We start from the raw sequence: 23,422 nt of genomic DNA, 5'->3' as shown, positions 1-23,422 counted from the left end.
CATCGCGGATTACATCGATAGGAAAACTAGCCGAAAGTGTGTTGAGGAACATGAGTTGGTAACACATAACAGTTGTGGCAAGGTGCACGACAGACAAAGTGTCCAGGATTTGGTTTTGAGATGCGGTATTTGAAATGAGTGACTTCTGGCTGTGACCAGCCTCTCCCAGATTGGCGAGAATATGGGCGACATCAACGAAGTAATAAGGTAACGTACTTGACCCTCAAGCGAGCCCGCTGACTCCCGTCTTCTACTCCACAACACAAGGTCAAATGGAATCTCTAACCTGCATGTCGAAATTAGAATAATTCAGGTATCTGCTTGGATAGTTCGGTAGCGTTGTTTGAGCCAACCTTGACATGGACAATAGTACTCATGCGACCGACAGAGGGGAGCTGAAAGTTGACCAAGGCCTGGCGTGCATGCGCCGCACCAGCCCCTTCAGCTAGGAGAAATCAAGGTATGCCAACTTGACGCAAGTGAGGCGGGCTTCCTCCCCCTTCCACGTCATCTGTCTGAGTTGCCTTGACTGCCTGAGATAACTAGGCAGACAAGCCCCCAAGTGCATAGCCACAGGGCGATGAGACCGAGGTAGCCCATCTGATAAGCATTTATCGCGATCTTTCTATGCAGCTGCACTGCAAGTTTTCGATAGATCCAGCCACACTTACTGCCAGTGTACTCGACTTCGAGCCTTCCAACCCAGATTGATAAGCGCGTGAATCCTATTCGTTGCAGACATCAATTGTGGAAGCTTTTCCTACCCACCCACTTGTCCTTTTGCTCACATCTAGCCTCTGCATTATGGTTGTTTCCACAGGTGTCCGAGATTTGAGGCTTGAGTCACTATGGCTTGCTGATACCTACCCCTGGTCGTAAACGATAGCCGCCTGATTCCAAGCAAATGGGTCGCAAATGGGTCGCAAATGGGGCCATTGACCTTAAAGCACACTCCTTTCCCAGTTCTTGGTCCTCATGCCTGGTTGACGCTTATGGTTTCATCATATTTCATCATATCTCATCATTTACTTCAGCCTTCTTCATCAGAACGTCGCCTGGAATTTTTCCACGCTGCGGCTAATGGTCAACAACCCAGTCTCACTTACTTGCTAGCATAAGGAAGCATCCAGCTAGATGGAGACCGATTACCTGGTTAAGAGAGGATACTGCAATGGGATGCTGGAGGAGGATGTGCCTGACCCTGACGTTACGGGCTGGGGAGTAAGGTTCTATCTGAAGATTGCGCGGGATCTTTGACTGACTCTAACGTTGTATAGATCGTATCTTCGTTTTGCTTTTCCATCGTAATGAATATGATCGCCATTATGGTAGCATATGCGGCAAATGCGCTACCTGAGGAACGTTACAAGTCAATAGACAGCATCGCCTACCGTCGCGTGTCGCAGGCAGAGAGGCAGCGACGTATCAAAGCCTTCGAGTCGTTCATGCTATCTTTGAGCGATCAGCAACTTGTCACTGGCATGGCTCTCATGCTGGCAACGATACTGATATTCTCGGGGATTCATGACCTGGATGATAGCTTCTCGGTGTACTCGTTTCAAATCGCGACCCGACTCGGTTACTTCTCGTGCATCACGCACCTTTGTTCCCTCTCAGTACTATGGGAATACTTTGACCGACATAATTGGCTGCGAATATTTCGAACCATTCTTATGGTGGCTTTTCTAGTCATGATGATTGGTTGCATGATCATATCAGACTCTGTGACGTTTCGCTTCAATCGCCACGTTTCGGTCAAGTGTGCGAGAGAGCATTTCAAGTTGATTGATCGAGAAAGACCGAACTACGTCTTCTTCTCTGACGAATTCATTATTATCTTCAACTTATCCGTATTGACTTACATTCTTATATCTGGATATGTTCAAAGGTCTTTACAACTGTACTGCATGCCGGCACGCGACGAACAAGACTTTTGGCAATGTCGTTCCTTACGAGCTCTGTTTGGATCTGATACCGAGGATCGGTTCAAGAGCCTTGACAAGAACAAAACATTAGCGGACATCAGATCTAGTTTTCTCTGGGAGATCGTGTGGCTATTCTTCTACTTCACATTTGGGACCGCGAATCTCCTCAGATTCTTCGATGATGCCACTTTGAATATTGGAGCTATAAAACCAAATTTCGGGCAGCTCGTACCTTTATTTCTTCTGGCTCTTCCTTTGATCACAGCCACTGAAGCTTATACAAGTAAGTGACTATATCGGTTTGTCAGACGATCCAGGCAATAGCAGTCAAATACTTGTTCACGGGACTGAACCTTTTGGCTGATTATCATAATGCGTAGCGGCCACAGAGTATGAACCGGTCTCATCTGATGTTCCTGCTGGAGATGATGTAAGTTCGCACCATGAACACACTGTGAGAAGGAGTATCGGTGTTCTGGGGCATATTGACTGACTTCGCTGACCTAGCAGCTGACACCAGAGCTGGGATACGAGGATCCGAACCAACCTACACGAGAAATATGGGATTACTGGCCCTTGTTCTTGTTAATGATATATGCAACCGGGCTTGTTATTTGGGCTCTTATCTTTGCAGATGTTATACCCCATAGCTTTTTTCTGTCCATTGCAGCATGGGCCATTGCATTTCTGGTAGAGGTTGCAAGCTTTCGGAGCTGGTTCAGGGTTGCATTTTGCGCTCTATGGACAACTTTGGGAAATCGATGGTTGAACACGAGAGCCTTCTTCAATCGGCTGTAGGAAAAGCTTTCGATTCTTTCCATTTCCCCGTAGATAGAGGAACCATGAAAGCTTTGTTCTCCTGAAGCACAATGTTACACAGCATACGTTCTGTAGACTGAAAGAGAACATCGATATCTCTTCCCGCACCAAGTCAAAGCTTCGAGGTTCTTATTTTGGCCACTTGACATGAGTCTTCTTTATAAACTCGTGGGCATTGCTGCACTGAGTGCTCCACGAAGAAGTCAAACATGAATAAGCTCGCAACGAGAAGCTCCCCCCAGAATATGCGGAGGCTCAGACCCACCATTTAATAGGGCTCAATTTACCAAGCGTATCATGGATCATTGGCCGCAGTATAAAATCATCACTGAGTTCGGGAATCACTCCCAAATGCCCATTGGTAAAACCCAAGGAAGATTGAATTCGACGTGGGTGAGATTCATGACACCAATGAGGGTATTACCTAGGCTATGTCTACGCTGATAAATGCTACCGAAATGTGTACAAATGTCTATCTATAGTGACATTCTTCATCTATGTTATCACCTTAACTCTTGCACCAAGATCACTCCGTGTTTACTTTATTCAACAAGGCTGTGAAAGTCAGAATCGAACCTAAGTGGAAACCTTTTTCTTCCCTTGGCATCCGAGCTGACGAAACAAGCCATCTTGTTCTTCGGACAGTAGAAAGAGCCTACGCCGTTTTCGTCAATCGTAACCGCAGCCGATTCCATTCCGAGGACATCGGTCCAGACCTCCCCGGCGTGGTTGGCACCAACTGACATTGACAATCGAGTGTCAGTATGTTCAGCCTGTGTCCAGCTCATGACGACGGCCATGCCGGCGGGTCTGTCTTCCGTTCCGCGCCTGACCCATCCAATACAGTCGGGCCGCTCGAAGTAATCTTGTTGCTCCCCGTAAGCATAAAGCTTCCTGGCCAGGAGAAGGTTGGGAAGATCTTGGATTGGCGCTTCGGGATGGGTGAGCTCGATGCCGTACAGATCACCAAAGAAGACACATGGGTGACCATCGCGTCTGAGAAGGATCATGGAGTAGGCAAAGGGCATGAACTCCTTGCAGATTGGGGTGTCCATCTGTTGACCTTTCTGAGTGTCGTGATTACGAATGAAAGTCTGCAAATCGTTAGCAAGTCGTTCAACTTTTCAGAAAATGGACAAACTTACGACAGCGTTATTAGGTCGTTGTTCAACTAGCGTGTCCTTGAACACCTGCCTCAAGTCCGTGTCTCGGTGCCATGACAATCTTTCGATGTGGTACATCAGAGGCACGTCGTAGAGGCTGAAGAATGCTGGCATGTGCTCTAACCAATTGTTCAAGACGCGCACATCACCATGCCAGAACTCTCCAATAAACATGAGATCATTGCGGATGGCTGGCTTCCTCAAGTGCTCGGCCCATTTGCTGATGAAGTTCCATGAGATGTGCTGTACGGCGTCCACGCGGAAGCCCTTGAGACCGAGCTCATCCACAATCCACTTGCCCCACTGATGCTGCTCTTTGACGACCTCAGGGTTGGTGTAGTCGAGGTTTTCGAGCATCAAGTAGTCGGCATTTCCTTGGAGGTCACCAACGTCTTGATGCCAGTTCTTCCCATCTTCTACAAACCTGTAGATGGCACGTTTCTTGTTCTGTTGGTTCCAGTCCGTACCGTTGAAATGCGACTTGTTGTATCTGAACTTGCTGTACTTGCCCCCTCTAGCTTTGTAGTCAAATTTGGTCCATGACTCAATTTCATAGACGTCTGTGGTGTCTCTTCGTCTATCTGAAATGCGTGTAAGCAGATAAGAACCAGGAGTACTACGAGCTGACGGGTGCAAGCTTACCACGCGGATCAACCTCGACCACCTTTACCATCTCAGTGCCGTCAGCGTAGGCGCGGTGGTTGTGAATAGCGTCCCAGACGAGCCCAATGCCGTGGTGCTCCGCATCCGCCGCTAAAGATGCAAGGTCTCCCTTCGTCCCCCATTTGGTGGGGACTGAGCCCTTTTGGTCAAACTCTCCTAGATCCCAGGCATCGTAAATGTCGTAGCCGTTACTCTCGGGATCCTTGGCTTTGCTTCCGGGCGGCAGCCATAGGCTGTTCACACCAACGGACCTCAGCGCCGGCAGCGCGCGCCGGAGCCGTCGCCAGTGCTTGTGGTCGGCGGGCAAATTCCACTCAAAGGCCTGCAACTGCACCGGGTTTTGAGATCTTTCCGGGCGAGGCAATTGGTGATGGGATTTGCTTCGCGGAAGTGACTCTGTCGGTCTAACCTCCACACGGGAAGAAAGCTGGTGAAATGACTTGCTCCTCGGCAAGGCCTCTTTGGCTCGAACTTCAATAGCTCGGGGTTCAGTAGTTCTGATGCGAACCTCAATTGGCTGGCCAGTGCTCGGCCGTGAAGCCGTGGTTGGGTTTCTCATTTTGATCTAAGGTAATACAGTGAATAAAGCTGAGGGAAAAGTCAAGAAATGGATGATGTGTCGTCATGTATACGGCTTGGTGGTCGGACATGTCTCTTTATCTATGCGCACACGCAATCCTAAAGAAGCGCGAAGTCAAGGTCGCGACTGCGTATCCGGACTTGTCTCCCGGCGCCTTGTACTCCGTACGGTGGCTTGCGCTTCAAGGTTTAATGTCCCCAGAAAGATCAAATCTCAATGTCCGAACCGTCTCAACCCAACACTCTAACCCGGGGTTGAAAGCTCGACCAATGATTGCCAATGATGGTTCCAAAGGGTCCAGAGAGGCATGGACATTGTCAGCTCACGTGTCTCACACATCAGCCGTTCCAGAATTACAATGCGTGGTGATGTTTGGTGAGTCGTCTGGGGGCTGTACGCTTCGCGTTCGCATTCACGAGTCGCATCCGTTCTCGAATGCGAGATTTGATACGAGCGGGTCCTACTTAACCCTTCCCCCAAAACAAAAAAACTTGGCCCCCTTCCAAGAACCCAGCCACGGAACGAGTCGGGCCAACATAGTGAGCAATGCGGCCATTGACAGCGTACTGAGTACGCAGACGGAGACCAGCACGGTCACCGCCATGGCATTTTTGGCGCATTGAGGTGCCAAGTAGCGGCACCGCTTGACACCAGGAACAGTAGGCAGCCGGGACGGGCTGAACGGGTTGTCGGGACTGACGAGTGTCGCAGACGGGGCCAAGACGATCATCAAATTACCGATAGCGAGATTGGCCCGAGCATAAACTGACAACGTAGAGACCCCTAAAATCTCTTGACGCGAAAGCGACCTTAAATTTGCATTGTCGTTACTTGAACACAGCCGGGAGGCCTACGTGCACGGTAGAGTGTCAAGTCTAATGAGCAGAATAACCTTGCTAATTTCAAATAATGCAAAGAGATAATACAAAATAACCCGGAGATGGGTCGGCAGCTATCCGGGCCGCGCTGATCGATGTGGTGTGGGCTGTCGCTGCCAACTACGCATCCGCGAGTGTTTGGTAAAATTCCACGTGTCGTGCGCATAGAGTTCTGGGGTTATCCTTTTGCATTGCAGCAATAAGTCGCAAATATTGTTTGCATCCGGCTCAGGATACACCATCAAGGTGGTAACCTACTGATCTAGGTACTGAGTATACAAGCGTATCTACCCGGACGGACTAATACTACAAATAATCAGACGTATCTCACACAAGTACGACACAAGGTAGTTATTCCAGGCAGATCTGATGATATTGAATATGACTGTGACGCTATGCTGCATGTTTTTAACTTCAGACCAAATCTAACGGTTGCATGTTGACCCAGACCATCTAGATCGTCTCTTCAACCCCTGCGACCGGCGAATAAAACCTCAGTGTGATCTCATCTCGTCAGGCTCCCGAACAATGCGAGAGCCTGCTCGGGTCTCCAGCACAGGAACCTCGATGTTCCAGCCTGCAGAAGCCAGTCTCCTCGCGTACAGCTCGTACTTTTCGTTGGCGATTTGCAAACTTTCTTCCACGTGGCCCAACATTGCTTGTTGATCGAATTCAGCTCGCACCAAGTTCGCCTCTTCCTGCCCGCTCAGTTTTCTGGCCAGCAACAGACCATGGAACCAAGCTTTCAGCTGTGACCTCGGCGTCACGCCTTCTTTCAGAACAACAATAACCTTGATTCTGGAGGCCGCGTCGTTGGCCGCGGTCGACACCTGGCACCAGAGAACGTACTCCTCGCGATCGAATACGTCCATGAGTGTATATAGGTCGACACTTGAAAGCTGGAAAGACATCTCGTGGGTCTTCCCATAGGCCAAAGCTTCAAGCAGGGTCTTGAGGGGCACTCCGTACTTGCAGTGGCCAAACACTGGCCCGGAGTTCCAGCGAAAGACTTCTCCCCTTCGCTTCTCGAAGATGAGTTCTCTTTGGGAAACTTTCAGTGGTGTGAGGACTTCGTCTTTCGAAAATAATGCCGACAGAGCAATATTGGTACGTTGCCGATTTAGCTGACGTGAGTGTACTGCTCGAACGCCCCTCCAATTGAGAAGGAGGTGAACGCCAAGGAGGACAAAGAGAACGATCCATGATAATGTTTCGTCGGTTAGAAAATATAATAAAAACGTTCCCGTCTATGCATCTGTTAGTAAAAATCGAAGCTTTAGGATTAGATGCATCTTGTTTTTGACTTACAAGCATTCCTATCAGAGAGATGGCTGTCTCCTGGCTGGCATCTTTCTGTGTACTGTTAGCAACTCTAATCCTGCATACGTCTCCACTGTGCTAAGTCCTAGTACTTACAGCATTGAGCTCGCCGAGATTGTTCCACTTGGCAAAGTGACCACTAAGACTGCTTTTTGATGCGTTCCCAACGACGCCAGATGCGGAGTATAGGATGCTGGAGAGGCAGAGAACCAGAAACCTGGCTTCTTGCGGAAAATAAGGAGACGCGCAGTCGAGAACCATCGCTGTGTCGGTTAACAGATCACAGGCCATGCGGTATGCCTTACATTCTGCTTCAATCGAAGTCGCAAACAGGTGTGCAAATGTGATAGTTGCGAGCCTTCCCATGGACTCTCTCGTGACTTGGATGAGCATAGCCCCAGTCGGTGATGCTAATGAGTCTCCGACACCCAGCCCTGTGGGTGTAGTCAGCACACAGTAATAGAGAGCGAACTGGTAAGGGGAGGGTAAGATTAGCCGGGACAACGCAGCGGAGTTCTTACCTTGCCAAACAGCACGCGAGGAAATCATGCCGGCAATCGTGCCAGCAAAAGCTTGAAGGGAGTCCTACTCAGGGTAAGCTAGACTGGATACCTCTTGGTTTGAATCGGTGTTTACTCACATAAATCTGATATTCAGCATAGTCGTCTGTAACGCTATGCGGATAGCCATCCGGCAAGAAAATTTCGAGAAGCTCTTGCCAAGGCTTCTTTCTTTTGGGAGGGAGCTACGCGAACGAGTGTCAAATCACATGCAAACTCTCCGCTGTCTTACATCAAGACATCGAAAGAAGGAGGGGTACCAGGGGTCCTCCATGTTGTTTGCTGAGCTTACCGTGAGATCGACCCTAGATGATCCGGCAGTCGGAGCCGACTCGACATACTTGGTCTTCAGAGCGCCGGCTTTGTCATATTCGGCAAGGACCAGAAAGCCTGATCTCTTCCTTAGCATCGTCGGCGTCTCTAGGACGGTTTGCGTCGAGCGCGTTGACATGGTCTAGCGCGCTCTCAGGAGGTTGTAGATCAGAGGCCGGTCTGATTCGAACTTTCAAGATTTGGAAAGAAAAGATGATCTATGTCCCCTTTTTGCGAGTGAAGAAAGATTAGATTGGGAGAAGATCAAAGAGGTTCGAGTTGAATGACGCGCAGGAAGGACTGAGCATGGAAGAAATCTGGCAGAGGTCTTTTCCCGGTTGGGTAAGAAGAGAAACGGATACGGGGATACGAAAAGGAATGCAGCAATTTTCGCGCGCGCGTGAGGACCGTTTTGGTTCGTTGCCATCAGCGGCGATCAACAAACACAGTGGACACGGCCATTAATGACTCTCTGCGAAACTTTCCGGGCTGTGCAGCCGCCGCGTCCTTCTCTGGCATCCTGGAGGGGTCAAACATGTTCGATGATCTGTCATTGTTCCCGCTCCGCCCTATGTTGACAAGTCGCTGTCAGGACTGGGTGTCATGGAAGCGGAGCGCAGATGCGCGTCTGTGTGGGATCTGCATGGGCCGCTGGGGGCAAAACAATAGACTCTCAACCGCAGAGTGCTTCAGAACATTGAACCACTTTCAACCCGCCCCTCTGTAGATCGTTTCAAAAGATGGGATTTTTCGTCAGATTGCGGGCTTGCTCGAAAAAAGCGGACATACCGTCAGCAACAGAACGCTGATCAGCTCGGGCCTAATACGAATGACACGAGAAGTCAGCGACGAACCACCCACGGCAAGCCTGTCGCGAAATATGGGACGAAGTGCTTCTGAAGATGTTCCGGCAGCGGTTCATTCCGGTGGGGAGGGCGACGTAAGCCTATGGATGCAGATAGCGATTCAGCTGCCTCTTTCCGCGTATTTGTCTTGTTCTACCCTAAGGGCTGCACTTGAGGTTGAGAAAGTTCCAAGTCTGGCTCCGGCTTCGGTCTCGCCACTCAAGTGATGTAGAAAAACTTCGCCGGGATCAAAGTTCTCCTATGGCGGCTTCAATCGCACTCAAGTGGTTGAGGTTGGGAGTTGTCAGCGCCGTGAACTGAAATATCAAGCTGCCAAAAGGCAGACAACCGTTTGCCGCTTCTGTGAGTTTGATAACCGGGTGACAGAACTTAGTTCTCGCCAAAAGCGCATTTCTCCCCGCTGTCGTGCATCATGAGGCGCAATGACCGTTGTATTGAGACCCGTCAATTGGACGGTTTGTCTTGAATGTGGAAAACTCTAGTATTCGTATTCTGCACAATGCTAACTTGCCTATTTAGGAAACGATTCCCATGCAAAAAAGAAAGGTGGAAAACAATCCACTTCATCTTGAGTATTGACTCAAACACTATTTTTTCATGTTGACCACGTTGAACGACCCGCTTGTCTGGTTAGCTACACTTAGGCGTCTTACATCGGCTGTCGAGGTCCATGTGTAGAATCAGTCAGTATCAACTCGCGACATCCCACACAACGAACTATACGAGTACTATACTTGCCGATCTTGGAAATATTGCATGGGACTTGAGTGCCGAAAAGCTTGTATCCGGATGGGAACGTTGGCGACTCATGAGCATGCTACCTTGTTCCTTGTACGAATTAAAGCTACACCTCCAAGCCGGCAAGCCCACAATATCTTCATCCCACCGGGCCGGAAGAAAGTGAGGCAACGGGAGTCCCGCCGGCACGCGGCATGTAACGCTACTCTATTTCGATCTCGTTCGCTCCGACACCTCTTGCTGCCATGATGGCTGATACCTTGTTCCGGCGTCCGTGTCTCCTAGGCAAGTAGATGAGGAACCGACTTGCTTATTCTGCGTGTTTGATACACTGCCACGTAGCCAGGCACACAGGGAATCTTTGGACGAGAGGAACAGTGTCGGGATACACGTCAGTAGGATAACAGTAAGGTTGGCACGAAGGTCAATCGTCGGTTGAATTGCTGTGTAAGTTGGATGGAAGGAGAAGGAATGGGCAATATTATTGTTGCTCCGGAAGTTGTAAGTGGAGAAACAGTTGGTACGGTCCCGACTGCCTTCCATGTCCGACTACCCACACAGAATCCAAGAAATAGTCTTGCGTTATGCCTTGCGAATCTACGTCTAAAAAAGCCCGGTACAAAGTCCGTTACATCGAGTCGACTTATTTGGGCACGGGAATTGTGTTCAATTCTCAAAGTTTGTCTTTTCAGCATGTATAGGAGAGAGCCGCTCCAGAAAATTGTGAGGTGACATTGTACGAGTGATCCCGAAGCGCGCGAGACTGCATAAAGGTCGACTAGCAGTCAAGCTACTGTCGTCCTTATCATCACGGCAATATCCTATTCGTGGAGGCACTTGCGATCACCTAGTCTCAGTTCCCAGAATCACCATCTGCGTAAAGACTTATGGGAACACACGAAAGTCTTCGGCTTCGACCGGGGCCGGACCTTATGTGATGTGCATCGTAGGACGGCAATTGTGGACATCCCGCTCGACTCCGCTCCGTGAATCTGAACACCGGCCTCCGCCCGATCTTACACGTGCCAGTCAACATGAGTAGAAGAGTCCACAAGCATTGCTATTTTCTAGTCTGGAGAAATCACGTCGATATCTCGAGCGGTCACATAAGGGGCAAATGACCTTGGATGTCCTGTAGGGACTGAACACGAGCAAGACGAGATACAGACGATAATTAATATGGATTCAAATTGGTATTTGTCAGTCAACAACTCATCCAGGATACGGAAGACGATCTAGACTAGATGCTAATTTATACGGGAACAATGAAACGACTCTGGTATGGTAAAACTTGTGACAAAAGAAGGATCCCGCCCAAGAAACAACTTGACAGTAAGGAAAGGAAAGGGATACAAAACAACGCTCATGAATCCCAAATAGGTCCAAACGCGGGAATCCCTCTCGCCTCCATCCGATACACAAACTTATTCACAGTAGGCCCGTTGGAGATAATCGCAACGCACTCAGCCCCGCTCTCCTTATACACATTATACGCCAACTGCACCAAATCAGGCCTACCGCGCTCATCCGTATCCCAAATCAACGCGCCCGGATCCGCCTTGAGAATCAGATCCATGACGCCCTGCCCATACGTCTTGAGCGGGTTCTTGGTCGACCAGACGACGCGCGCGGGAACCCGACGCTCCATAAGAACGGGAAGACAGGGACCAATACCAGAACCCGTCGCGACGAGGACCATCTTTTTGAAGAGCGGGGCGACGGCGAGGACGCCCGACGCCGGGGTGCCGCGGGTCCAGATCGAGGTGGGCGGGTTCTCGATGATGCGCTTGGTCCAGTCGCCAGCCTTGGAAACGACGATGGAGAAGCCCTTTCCGCTCGGCTCCGGGATGGCGGCGAAGGCGTGCCACTCGACCATGGGCCTGTCGGTGATGCGGACGCCGCGCGAAGTGCATGGCCCGGGTGTGCAGAAGTCAAAGTGCAGACGGACGGCGTGCTTGGAGAGCGGCTCCGGGACGACCTTTACGCGGCGGAGGCGCATCCAGGGCAGCGCGATGCTGAAGGATGTGAGGGCCACGAGGTAGAGCGCGGGTGTCTTGGCCAGGGCCGGGCCGAGGGGCTCAGCGGACATGGAGGCCGCGGTAGCGATGACGTGGGCCCATACGAGGGCGAGGGCCGACCAGCCGGCGAAGCGGTGCGTCCACTCGAACTGGTCGTGCATCTTGGCGCGGATGGAGGGGTAAGCCATGACGAGGATCAGGACAAGGAGGATGAGGATGAGATAGGTTAGAACGAGGGTGATGAGGTTGACGGAGTAAAGGGACTGAGGCGCGATGAAGTTGCCGGTTGCGGCGCCCGTGAAGATGACCCACCACACAGTGGCGGAGACGGCGCAGCCCGAGTGGACGCCGCCATTGTGGTAGACACGCGCAAAGTGTCTGCGGATGGAAAGTGGCATGGAGGTGGGCACGCGGGAGCACGCCCAGAAGATGAAGTTGACGACGTATTCCTGGCGCAGGAGAACGGCGCCGAGGAGGTTGGCGGCGACGGCGGTGGCCAGGTGGTTCAGGGGCAGGGAGAAGTTGCTATTGCGGCTCTCGTACAGCATCCACACGAAGACGGCGAGGTTGGAGAGGAAGATGACACCAAAGAGCTTGCGGTAGGCGTTGAGTCCGCGGTGGCGGATCCATCTCCAGCCGTGGAAGCCCTTCTTCGAAGGAAGTTCGTACTCTTCTTCCTCCTTCTCGGCCGCTTCCTCGACGAATGCGGCCGTCTTCTCCAAGTCGATATTCTTTTGCTGGGAATCGACGACGGTGAAGGTGCGAGAGTCCACGAGCGTGAAGCCGCCTTCGCTGGTAGGGCTGACGGCCGTCTTGATAGACGAGGCGCTCGACGATTGCTGGGGCGTCGACATGCCCGTCGGGATATCTGCCAGAGGCAGCGGCGGCGGAGTCTGGGCCGCACCACCAGCGGCGATGTCGCGGAGGGCCCGCTTGTCGACCTTGCCGTTGGGGGTTAGCTCGATTATGGTGAGGTACTTCCAGACGGTTGGGACGGCGTAGAACGGTTGGCCCTCGCCGACGACAGTCTTCAGCTGAGCTTCGTCGATCGGCGCAGGGGCAGAGTAGAAGCCCCACAGACGATCGTCGATTTTCAGCGCACATCCCTTGACGACGCCAGGGCATTTTTCAATAGCGCGAGAGACGCCATCGAGTTCGACGCGGAAGCCAGAAATCTTGACCTGGTCGTCTTTGCGGCCGAGGGGCTCCAAGCTACCGTCTTCAAGCCAGCGAGCGAGGTCGCCAGTGTTGAACATCATACGACTGTAAGTGGTGTTCGTTAGCGTACTTTTCTCTCTGTCAAGTCTCGGCCGGAAGAACGGGGAATAAAAAGAGGCGCAAAACTAACCCATCCTTTGCGAACTTGTCGACCTTATATCTTTGTGCCGTCAACTCCGGCAAGTTAAGATACCCCCTAGAAACGCCTGGACCGCCGGCCCACATGATACCAGGTTCGCCAATCTTGACAGGGTTCTCATCTTCGTCGAGAACGTAAACATTGGTGTTCGGGTTAGGCTTGCCAATCGACAAAGTCTTTCCCGGCTTATGAAGATGCGCGGTGTTGAGAATGCTGATTTCGGTAGGACCGCATACGTTCCAGAACTTGACGTAGGGCGCCCACTGCTCAGCGAGCGCCAGTGGACAGGGCTCACCACCGACAGCGATCGTCCTGATGTTGGGGAAGTCCTCGCGCCTGGGCATGTGCTTGAGGACTACGGAAGGCGTCGCGATGACAGTGTCGACGCGCTGCAAGCAATCTGTCCAGAGATCATTGCCGCTGCCTCTGATGTGAAGCGTTCCGCCGTTCATCATGGTGCCGAGAATCTCCCACGCGCCTAAGTACCCATTGCCGCGTCAGCGTGGTCGGCCACTAAAGAAATAGAGTTTGAGACATTTGACTTACACATATCGAAACCGACGTTCAACTGTTGCGCTACATTCTTCCCGACACGGATGCCCAGCTTGGAAGGCTCCGCTAGAAGGGTGTTGGTAACGCCTTCGTGTCTCACATCCACTCCCTTGGGTCGCCCGGTAGTGCCCGAGGTGTAGATCACATAGGCTCCATCTTCAGGCTTGACAATGACACCGGGGTGCCCATTGTTGCCGTGCGTCCACAGCCAACTGTTCGCATCGAGGTCAACGACCCTCACACGGTCCCGCCTTTCAGAGGGCACGCTGCGCAGCACCTTCTCTCTGAACTTGGGAAGGCACAGCACAACCGGCGCGTTGGAGTCGACGATGTCGTAGCCGAGTGTGTCTTCGGGAATGATGCCACCATCTAGAGGGACATACTGGCCACCGGCCTTGAGGACGGCAAAGATGAAGACGACCATTTCGATGCATCGGGAGTAGACGAGCACTACACGGTCTCCTTTCCTGAGGCCGTATGTTCCCCTCAGCTCATTGGCGAGCACATTGGCCCTGCGGTTGAGCTCCCGGTATGTGATAGTCGTGCCATCGTAGTGTCGGACAGCCGTGGCGTCAGGATGTGCTGCCGCGATGGACTCGAAGGCGTGGTGAACGACTTGGTATGGTATCACATCGCTCGGTCCTCTGCTGAATTGGTTGAAGAGAACTCTGTCCGCCAGGGACAGGTGTTCCAGAGAGTGGAACGAGCGCGAGGGAGCCATGGTGATGAGCTTCTGGATGTTGATGCCCTGCGATAATGTTGCCTACCAGTAACACATCTCGTAGCCACATCTCGAGAGGTGGGCACTTGGAACCAGATATATCTCCTCCACGGGACAGTCGCGTCTGTGTGTTTGTGCGCCAATGTCCTAGAGAAACGGAGAAGCGCCAGACCCTGCCCGGCCTTGTGGGGGAGTGCATTCTTCGTTTTGGTCACTTCGCCAAAAACCTGCCTAGATTGCCTCAACCTCCGTGTTCAAGCAAGGTTCCATATTCTCAGAAGCACCCCCGTTAGCCATGGCATGGTCCATGGATGATATCAGGGCTGGACTCTTTCCTTCTTTCAGCTCCTTGCTATGCAGACAATTGTTTTAGATAGTGTGGAGAACGGACGACTCTGTGATGAACTAGTGTAGGTAGAGACGGGGTCACTTACAAGGAACCTTGCAAGACTATGGATGTGATCAGGATCCCTCGATGAACGAATGCGGTCTCTGTACGGAGAAGCGGATCCTCGACCATGGATGCAAGCGCAATAGATACTTAGAGTAGAGGGAGACTATATTTCGTCGTGACAGGCACGGCCGCCAAGGGAGCGTCTGGAGCAGTCGAGAATCCGCCTCCACCCCTTTAGATGTGGGCAGAAATTTTGTCGTAACGAATGTCTCCATTCCGCGGTAACAGGACCGCTGGCGGTTCGGCGGGGCCACGCCGGATGAGTTGTCCAAATCCGGGAAAAACGGAGAGCGATCCGGACCACATCCGCCCAATGCGGCAGCTGTCGTCCTCTGTCTCGTCGATGGAGCACTTCGCGGCCCTCGCGAGGCGTTGCCGTGGGATGTAACAAGGGGCACGGCAGTGGAGGACGGACGTCTTGGAGATGGATAATGACCAGGGGGGCTGACAAAGTTGTTGTCAATCAGTCGACATGTGCCATCCATTACGTGCCGCGATCGTGGAGGAGGAGGAGGGAAGAAGGGAAGCTAGGCGCCTGTGCGGGTTATGCCTTGCTTCTGCCATGGATGGTGCCCTGTCTGCACATCGTTTCCGGGGGCAACCCTGGCTTCCGCGGCTCATGATGCCTGTCGACCGTTTGGCCGCCCACCCCTCTCCCTTGAACGACCCTCAGGCCAGTTTTGTTCTTCTTCTGCGAGCCTACCCCCCAGACAAGATGCGACGCTACTCAAGGTCGACACCCGCCTCGGCCGAATTCGGTCGCAGCCGGGTGGAATTCTCTAATAAAGTGCGGCGATGTTGTTGCTGGCGAAGAAGAAAAGGGTCCCAGGAAGAAAGAAAGCAAGACCCGGGAGAAGAAAAGATCCGGCGACTTCGACTTCTTTGTCTCTCTGCCATGTGCTGAGCACGCTGCTTCAACAAGCCATCAACAACAACACTGCCCCCTCTCTCGCCTTAGTCACCTCGGTTTACCTCCAAGCTTCCACGTTTTTTAATCAATCGTCGCACTCCGGTGATCCGCTAGTCCCAAACTCTTTTTCTTCTTCTCGTGGCTCTATCCATACGGCAACTCCTCCGGCTCCCGAGAAATCATGGAGAACCTCACCACACTCAAGTTGACGGTCGACTCCGAGAAGGGCGTCGCCCTGGTCCGATTTGACCGTCCAGCCAAGAGAAATGCCTTCTCTCAGGTCATGATCGGCGAACTTGTTTCGACGCTGGCTCACCTCGATGCCCTGGAGACCATCCGCGCTGTCGTCGTTACTGGTGGCCCCGAAGGTCCCTTCTGTGGTACGTTTTGCAATTCTTCTCATACCAGTCGAGACAGATTTCAGAGTCGGGCTCCAGAGAACCATGTCTTGAGGGGGGCGCAACAAGCTTACCCCCGTCGTCGGATCCTCTGGCCTCAACTCGTCTTTCTCGGCTTCACTTCCCTTTTCCTTTACCCTTCCACGTGCAATCTGCACACTCATCATCGTTGGCGCCGCGCACGGCAGTCGATGATTTCCCGACCAAGCAACTGCCATCTCAACTCCATCTGATTCCCCACGGACTTGATACACAGGGGGATGTCCGCTGTCGTTCTTGTTTCCAAGTCCCTGAAACGTCATGAAAATCCGCACCAGGGTTCCACTGGCAGGCCCCCCTCTAATCTAATCTAATGGAGGCGCGACGTTGGCTAATCCGTTTTGTGGTGCAGCCGGGATGGATCTCAATGAGCTGGTGCAGATCTCCACGGCAGCGGCCCACCAGCGCGCCTTTCTCAAGGACCTAACAGACGCCTTTGCCAACTTCTCCAAGCCCATCATCGCGGCTGTAGTTGGTTTCGCAGTAAGTTGTGGTGTCGGAAGTGGGAGCCGCCTCCCAACATCTGTGCTTTTCTTTCTTTTCTCTGTTGCCTCGCATGTCTCACAGAAACAAGGCTAACGTGAGAGCCTCAAGTTGGGCGGTGGTTGCGAGATCGCTTTAGCAGTAAGTCAAGAGTTTGCCCCCCCCCCCCCCACACATGTTTCTGCGAGGTAAAACCCAAACGGCTGACCCTTCACGATCAGTGCGACATGATCTACGCCGCCGAAGATGCTTCGTTCGGACTCCCAGAAATCAAGATCGGAACGATTCCAGGCGCGGGCGGCACTCAGCGTCTAGCTCGTGCGCTGGGCAAGCACAAGGTGAGTAGCCAAACCCAGCCGATTGACTCGTGCTGGCCGACTTGAACAGCCGAAATCTTCGCTCTCACCTTGAAACCGGTGAACTGACCAGCTATAGGCCATGGAGTTCGTCCTTACCGGCGACTCAGCCAGCGGTGCCGAGTTTGAGCGTCTCGGCGTGGTCAACAAGGTGTTCCCACGTCAAGAGGTCGTGCCAGCCGCCATGAAGCTCGCTGAGCGCATCGCCGTCATGTCGGGCCCCGTGACCAAAACTGCGAAGCAAGCCGTTCTCACAGGTGGGCTGCTCCGGCTCCAAAACCGCTACTACGGGGTGGCTCCGGATCCCACCAAGGGATCGAGGGGGCGGGCCCCTGTGCGGACCCCGTGTTCTGACTCGCTAACCCTGCTACAGTCGAGAATAGCCATCTTGATGCCGGGATGACCATGGAGAAATCTCTTTACTACTCGACTTTCAGCCTTGGCGATTTCAATGAAGGAATGACCGCATTCCTGCAAAAGCGACGTCCCGACTTCAAGCACACGTAGGTTTCGGGTGGCCCGTACGTAACTTTCGGGAGAGAACCGCAGCAAATGTCACGCGCCGGGTACCGCGCTGCATGGTCATCATACGCACTATAAGGTAATCGGTAGACTCCGTACGCTCGGGTGACTCGATCCAACTACTCTACTCGAGTCCGTGGATTCCACGCGCCTCGGGCTTATCGATCGTTGTTGACTCGTTGATTACTGATGGTCGGAGACCATATTCGTAGTGATGCTGGGCAGCAAACTCTACTAGATACGGCAGCTGATGAATCGAACTTTGTTTGAAATGCCACCGTGCCACGTCGCCTTGGATTTCGGAAGCAAAAAGAGAGCGACTGCAATGATTGCACTTTACAAGTCCATCATGCACTCTTGGCATCGATATCGTGATAGTGTGCACCTCCTCGATTCGGATGGCGTGTCGATGTCACTGCACCCCTATCAACTTGTTCAGGGAGGGCGGTTATGTGAGCAAGGAGGAACTTTTGCGCCGAATGTTGCTGTGATCTGCGTGGCGTGCAGTGTGCAGCGCGTTAGATGGTTACAGTGCCATCCGTAGTCTAACCCACCACCCGAATGATTCTTCAGTAGTGTACCCAAGCCCATATGCAAATGATCGTTTTCGTAAGGTAACCTTGGATTCATACTACTTGCCATTTTCGCCTAGGTAGGTCCTGTTACTCCCTGCATGTGTTATTGCCTCTAGAAATACATTGAAATGGAGCAAAAAAAAAAAAAAAAAGAGCAGTTTCGAGTCCATACCGTGCCTGGTCTTGTTTCGCTCTCATCCTTGGCTGCCTTAATCGTTGTGCTCCCCTTGGCGTAACAGCGACTGCGCCATTTTACCCGCGCGCGCAGCACTCGGTGCAACATTAAAGCGTTGTGCCTGTTGTTCCGACATCAAAGATGGAATTGCGCCACCCGTCTTGTTGATACTCGTGCACTCTGTCGCCTGCCAGCGCAGCCTCTTCGTTCCACATTTTGACGAGACTACCAGGGGCATATACACCCTTGAAGACTCCCCGTCCAGGCTGCGCGACACCCACACGGGTGTACAGATCGGGGTCCTCGGGGGGCACCAGCCTGGCCGCCACAGCTTTGAGGAATGTCCACATATCCTGCGGGTCGGCAATACGAGTGGCCCTCAATCGTTCGCGTGCAAAGAGGAGTTCTCTGTTGGCGAAATGAAGCAGCTCGCCAATGCTGGCCGCAATCTGGGCTTCCAATGCGGCCTTGACCGTTGGCCGAATCAGAGGCTTGAGTAGCCAAGCGAGCCAGGAAAACTTGCTCTTTCGGAGGCTGTAATTGAGATGGTGGATGCGAACACGGACATTGTGCAGCGTCAATATGTCCTCAAGCCGCTCCTTTCCAACCTCCACATCAATAGCAACATCGATACCACGCTCATCCAGGTAAAAGCCCGCAATGCCAGCGTCTGCCAACCTCAATATTCCCGAGTGGAGGCGCAGCCAATATCCGAGGTCTTCGGCTGCAATCGACAGGCCTGATACCGTGATCCTCATGAGAGTCTTCACCGAAGACGTGGTGCGGAAGCGTGCCTTGCGGATCTCGACATCATTCTGTGTGGAGATATTGATCTTGAATGGTAAGAAGGAGCTGTTGTTGACGGTGCGCCCGGGCTCCAAGATAAGGTTCTCTAAAAGGAGATCAATAGCCGGCGCCGATACTTCCACCCGAGGAATCGGGATGTACTGAATTGCCTGCACTACCATGGGTATGAAGACGTTGATGGAGTCTGCCACCAATTCGCCGTTGGTGTACTGATGTGCAGGCGACAGAATTCGCAAGATTCTTGTGGTGGTGTTCATGGCCTTCTTAATATCTGTGTCCTGAAGCACAGAATTCAGAGCAAGATAGACCTTCTCCAGCAACGCATCAAGATCATCGCGTATTGAGGACTCGGATGTCAACTGTCTCGACTTGGCTCTCAGTTCCTTGAAGCGGTCCTCGGCGTGATCGAAGAAGTCAGGGTCCGTCAGTATGTCCTGGAGCAGATTGCCGATCTGTCTGACAAGATTGTCAAATTCTGGATCGCTGTGGCCATGTTCCATGACCGCCTTGAACTGGACCTCAACATCATTCCAGTGCTCACGGTTACCCAAAGACGTCAAGAACAGCCAGAAATTGTGGAGTGCACGATCAGCCTCTGGATTGGTGTCGATGTCTTCTCGAGCGACCTGGATGGTATCGGAAACTGCGTGCGAATAGGCCAACAAATATCGCCGGATGAGTAATGAGAGAGTCGATACCGAGTCGGAGTAGTCTTTTCTCTCTCGCAAATTGACAATGGTGCTCTTGAGCCTGTGTACCAAGGTCTCTTGTTCCTCGCCGGTGACATGGTCCGTCAGGCTCTGGCCCGCTTCGTCAGCGACACGGGCGACGCCGTCAGTGACAACCTTTGCGATGTCGACGACCTCATCTTCCAAATCGTCCTTAGTCGGGGGAGGCTTCGAGTCCCCGTTGGGATGCTTGACGGCTTCTTCTTCCTCTTTTGAGGGCTCGATATTCTTGGCCGCTTGCTTCGAGACGTCCGACAGGGTGAACGCAGTATCGCGGAAGACCTCTCGACCAATAGTGCTCAGATCCGAAAGTAGCAGGCGAAAATCCGAGTTGGTTAATATCAAGGAACCCACCGTTTGTAAGCTTTTGTACGCTTGGCAATTGTCAGTTTAAACTCTGAACAAACTTTCTTTCCTTGGTAGGAGCCGACGTGGGGTTGCTGGTATTAATAAAATAGAGACGACCCACCTGCTACAGTGTCGGCTCTGGCCTTTGCCTTGGATGCTCGTGCACCAATGTCGTACGCGTCAACTGACAGACGAGCCTTGGTGAGATACCAGATGAAATCTTGGATCTGGTCCTTATCGTTCTTGTGTAATAGTAGCTCGATAAGTTGCTTGATCAAAAGCTTGACGTTGAGAACCAGGGCTCGCCCAGAGTCGCTGAGGTCGGGGGTATCAGGGTTGAGGACGTCAGCAGACAGTAGACTGCGCAGGTTGACAATAAGCTGTTCATTGGATGGCATGTAACCCTTCCCGATGGCACGAAGCATCTGGTACGTGTGCAGTTTCTCGTGCAGGCGCTGCTGCAAGGCTGTGTCGTCATTGTAACGCGGCAGTAGAGGCTCGCGCTCGCGTTCCTCGCGCGATGGGCGGCCGAAGCCGAAGAAGGACATCATTTCGTAATGCGACTGCGGTTGAAGCCAAGTGTAATGCTCGATGCACTCTGCGGCTTGCTGATGGACGGTAGTTCCTCAAGCTGGCCAAGGTATCGTCGGTCTATTTGGGTTGAGTTGATGCCGTGTCGTTTGAAAATCGTCACCATTCAAGCCAAGTCGACAGACACAGCTAAGCTAACTACCTTACCTCACGCGGGAAGGAATGAAGGAGCACAGCAGCTGCCAGCAGTGACTGGGCAATGACGTAAGTAAAGAGCTAAGCTGAGGTGCAGCCCCACTGCCAGCCACCAATTGAAAGCCGGAAAATCTCAAGGCGGAGCATCGTGTCCGAATGTGGCCCGTGCCTTCCCCGTCTAGCCAGGAGCTTGGGCCGCGGAACCCCCTTTGAGGCCATGAATGGGAAATATGGAAATTCCAAATCATCAAAGATTCCCATCCAGTCAGTTGGTCACTGATCATTTCGTTTCCGCTTTCTCCCCACGATCCTGCCTAAGTCCTCATGTTTGGTTTCCGACCAACAGTACATAGGTTCTACTCTGCTAGTGCTCTCAGCAGGTATTAAACTATAGGTTGCGAATCCATCATCCAAATGCCATACTGGCTCCACGGATTCGTCACCTTCTTCATGCAGCGATTTAGCTGTTACAGTCTGCCTATTCATGCTAGGTGGCCCTAGAATCAGACACTCAGGGTTAGTGTTTGACATTTGCGAGTAGGCATCCGTAATTCCAAGAAAGTGGATATCTGGGGTCACTTCATGTCAGCCAACTAAGGCAGCTGCATGAGGGGTTGTAGGCAAACTTGGGAGTGTTACTATCTTAGACTGCAGATATCGGTCGAAAGCTATCAGCCCTATTCCATTTCTTTGGCGTCTGGTCTTTATGCCTCCCTTGACATGGATTATGTGGCCTGGGTAGCACGGCTCCTGCGATGCGACCACACAGCTATCCCACACTTTCTAGTCTCGGATGAGTCCGTTTGGGTCGGCACCCTAGGCCTTCATGAGAATGATGACGCACACCACTAACTAACGGGTCCACGTATCCGCGGTTATGGCGCTTATCTTGTCTTGCATACTTCGAACATGAATAGCGTATCTTTCAGTAGTTGCAAGCCGCCCGACCTTGCATCGATCTTTCTATCTCATCCCATCAACTACGGGTTGGCACTAGTACAAACATCTCCGTATTGTTTCTAACTCTCGCCTGTTGGGAGCTTATTAGACCTGATAAGGGAATATCGGAAATAGGATTGGACCAATATCTCGCTTGAAATTCCCCTAGATATGTGCATAGTTCGATATGCCGAAGCCAATCTTCAATTCATGGAATAGCTCGAGCAGCACATCAGGCCCCTGGATTCGCTAGCACTCGTTCCAAGTTGAGCCAGACGAACTCGCGAGAGCCTTTTAGATAGCATACTGATCTAGCCTTCCTCCATTCTATCAGCTTGAGTCTGAAGACTACCTACAGGGGAGGGAAAGGGGGGGGGGGGGGTGGTTTCAACATTGACCCGTACCTCTGTCGTATGAGCAAACTCTGTTAGGACTTTACCCTTATGTAAGCAGTATGCTTGTTGTCTGTACAAGTCCTCGAGTAGTAATTTTGCTCGAGGTATTTTTGTTTTCCTCTATTTTGCTCAAATATCTGTTCTCAATCTCTTTTACTCTGACGTTAAGAGTGTGCGTATATGTTCAGAGGAAGAGCATCTTGAAAAGAAAAACATAGAAGAGGAAGCCACAATGAAGTGAGGTCAATTGGTTCTAAACATGCAGGGCTGCAATGTACTCTTTCTGGTAGGTGCATATGACCCTTAGGAACACCATACACACACCCTGGATGGGATCTGTTGAAGTCCCTCTCCCCGCCCTCCCCCGTAGGTAGGGCCAGTGTCCTCTGTTGAAGTAACACGTAGGCTCAGCAGTCTCCACGCTCCATGTTTCTCAAGAAGTCCCTTGACCCCGATGGAACGGTCTTCAAGTCCTGTTCATGAATTTGTTCCACCTTCTGTTTGGCTTTTGGACTTTCCTTTGGGGAAGATTTGGCCAGTCTCCAGTACAAAATCGGATTGGAAATGATTCAGATTCCATCCATGCTTACCTACTGTATGTGAGATAGGACACGAAGAAATAAGTCAACTAGGTACTTCAACTTTCCAATTGCGGCAAGACAGTTGTGACCCATCAGCCCATTCCCCCTCACACAACAATCGCTTTGTCTAACAATATCAGAAGGCTGCAGCCAAGGCGTTGCTTTCCGTTGTTGCTGATCACACCAGGCAACCGTGGTGGAACCAACAGCTTACGGGGAGCAGCCGCCTTAGCTAACCCGCTTACTAAGGGAGGATACACGCAGGCAACAGCTCAACCCGGTTGATATGCAGCTGCCTGGTCGCCTTATTCAATGATGTGAGTCAAAAGAATCCCAGCAATTCTCTATTTGATTACACATTAGCCCTTGTTCAGAGTTGCTAGATGATCAGTATATCATCTCGTCATCAAGTTTCTCCTCATCTACATCAGTATCACCTTCTTAAATCTATCCTCGGCTCACTGCTTTCTCAGGTCAGGCAGGTTCTTCGGACTCATTCCGTCGCCAATAAGCG

General features: G+C 52.0%; 8 protein-coding genes across 8 annotated transcripts; 3 read left to right on the top strand and 5 right to left on the bottom strand.

Annotated features, from left to right (window-relative positions):
- Window positions 1-1,134: 1,134 nt before the first annotated feature.
- CCOS01_01977 (uncharacterized protein) lies at window positions 1,135-2,216 on the top strand (the record flags this gene model as incomplete). Its single annotated transcript, XM_060450169.1, has 2 exons — window positions 1,135-1,221; window positions 1,278-2,216. The coding sequence occupies 2 exons, from the start codon at window positions 1,135-1,137 to the stop codon at window positions 2,214-2,216; spliced, it is 1,026 nt and encodes a 341-aa protein (XP_060318819.1).
- Window positions 2,217-3,286: 1,070 nt separating this feature from the next.
- On the bottom strand, window positions 3,287-5,129 carry CCOS01_01976 (alpha amylase; the record flags this gene model as incomplete). The annotated part of the gene is made up of 3 exons (XM_060450168.1): window positions 3,287-3,838; window positions 3,890-4,488; window positions 4,550-5,129. The coding sequence occupies 3 exons, from the start codon at window positions 5,127-5,129 to the stop codon at window positions 3,287-3,289; spliced, it is 1,731 nt and encodes a 576-aa protein (XP_060318818.1).
- Window positions 5,130-5,610: 481 nt separating this feature from the next.
- CCOS01_01975 (uncharacterized protein) lies at window positions 5,611-5,880 on the bottom strand (the record flags this gene model as incomplete). The annotated part of the gene is made up of 1 exon (XM_060450167.1): window positions 5,611-5,880. One exon carries the CDS (start codon window positions 5,878-5,880, stop codon window positions 5,611-5,613), a length of 270 nt encoding a protein of 89 aa, XP_060318817.1.
- Window positions 5,881-6,522: 642 nt separating this feature from the next.
- On the bottom strand, window positions 6,523-8,359 carry CCOS01_01974 (uncharacterized protein; the record flags this gene model as incomplete). Its single annotated transcript, XM_060450166.1, has 6 exons — window positions 6,523-7,275; window positions 7,337-7,381; window positions 7,445-7,782; window positions 7,870-7,933; window positions 7,989-8,093; window positions 8,201-8,359. 6 exons carry the CDS (start codon window positions 8,357-8,359, stop codon window positions 6,523-6,525), a joined length of 1,464 nt encoding a protein of 487 aa, XP_060318816.1.
- A 2,828-nt stretch (window positions 8,360-11,187) lies between these two features.
- CCOS01_01973 (amino acid adenylation domain-containing protein) lies at window positions 11,188-14,472 on the bottom strand (the record flags this gene model as incomplete). Its single annotated transcript, XM_060450165.1, has 3 exons — window positions 11,188-13,105; window positions 13,191-13,677; window positions 13,746-14,472. The coding sequence occupies 3 exons, from the start codon at window positions 14,470-14,472 to the stop codon at window positions 11,188-11,190; spliced, it is 3,132 nt and encodes a 1,043-aa protein (XP_060318815.1).
- A 1,016-nt stretch (window positions 14,473-15,488) lies between these two features.
- On the top strand, window positions 15,489-15,830 carry CCOS01_01972 (uncharacterized protein; the record flags this gene model as incomplete). Its single annotated transcript, XM_060450164.1, has 1 exon — window positions 15,489-15,830. One exon carries the CDS (start codon window positions 15,489-15,491, stop codon window positions 15,828-15,830), a length of 342 nt encoding a protein of 113 aa, XP_060318814.1.
- A 187-nt stretch (window positions 15,831-16,017) lies between these two features.
- Window positions 16,018-17,619, top strand: CCOS01_01971 (enoyl-CoA hydratase/isomerase; the record flags this gene model as incomplete). The annotated part of the gene is made up of 6 exons (XM_060450163.1): window positions 16,018-16,216; window positions 16,626-16,756; window positions 16,868-16,897; window positions 16,978-17,094; window positions 17,192-17,369; window positions 17,486-17,619. 6 exons carry the CDS (start codon window positions 16,018-16,020, stop codon window positions 17,617-17,619), a joined length of 789 nt encoding a protein of 262 aa, XP_060318813.1.
- An 872-nt stretch (window positions 17,620-18,491) lies between these two features.
- CCOS01_01970 (uncharacterized protein) lies at window positions 18,492-20,818 on the bottom strand (the record flags this gene model as incomplete). Its single annotated transcript, XM_060450162.1, has 2 exons — window positions 18,492-20,293; window positions 20,389-20,818. The coding sequence occupies 2 exons, from the start codon at window positions 20,816-20,818 to the stop codon at window positions 18,492-18,494; spliced, it is 2,232 nt and encodes a 743-aa protein (XP_060318812.1).
- Window positions 20,819-23,422: the final 2,604 nt, after the last annotated feature.

The sequence above is a fragment of the Colletotrichum costaricense genome (genome assembly GCF_030867565.1).
Source record: "Colletotrichum costaricense strain IMI 309622 chromosome Unknown Scaffold_2.1, whole genome shotgun sequence".
Classification (NCBI taxonomy): domain Eukaryota; kingdom Fungi; phylum Ascomycota; class Sordariomycetes; order Glomerellales; family Glomerellaceae; genus Colletotrichum; species Colletotrichum costaricense.
This window is presented reverse-complemented; position numbering and strand designations above follow the sequence as displayed.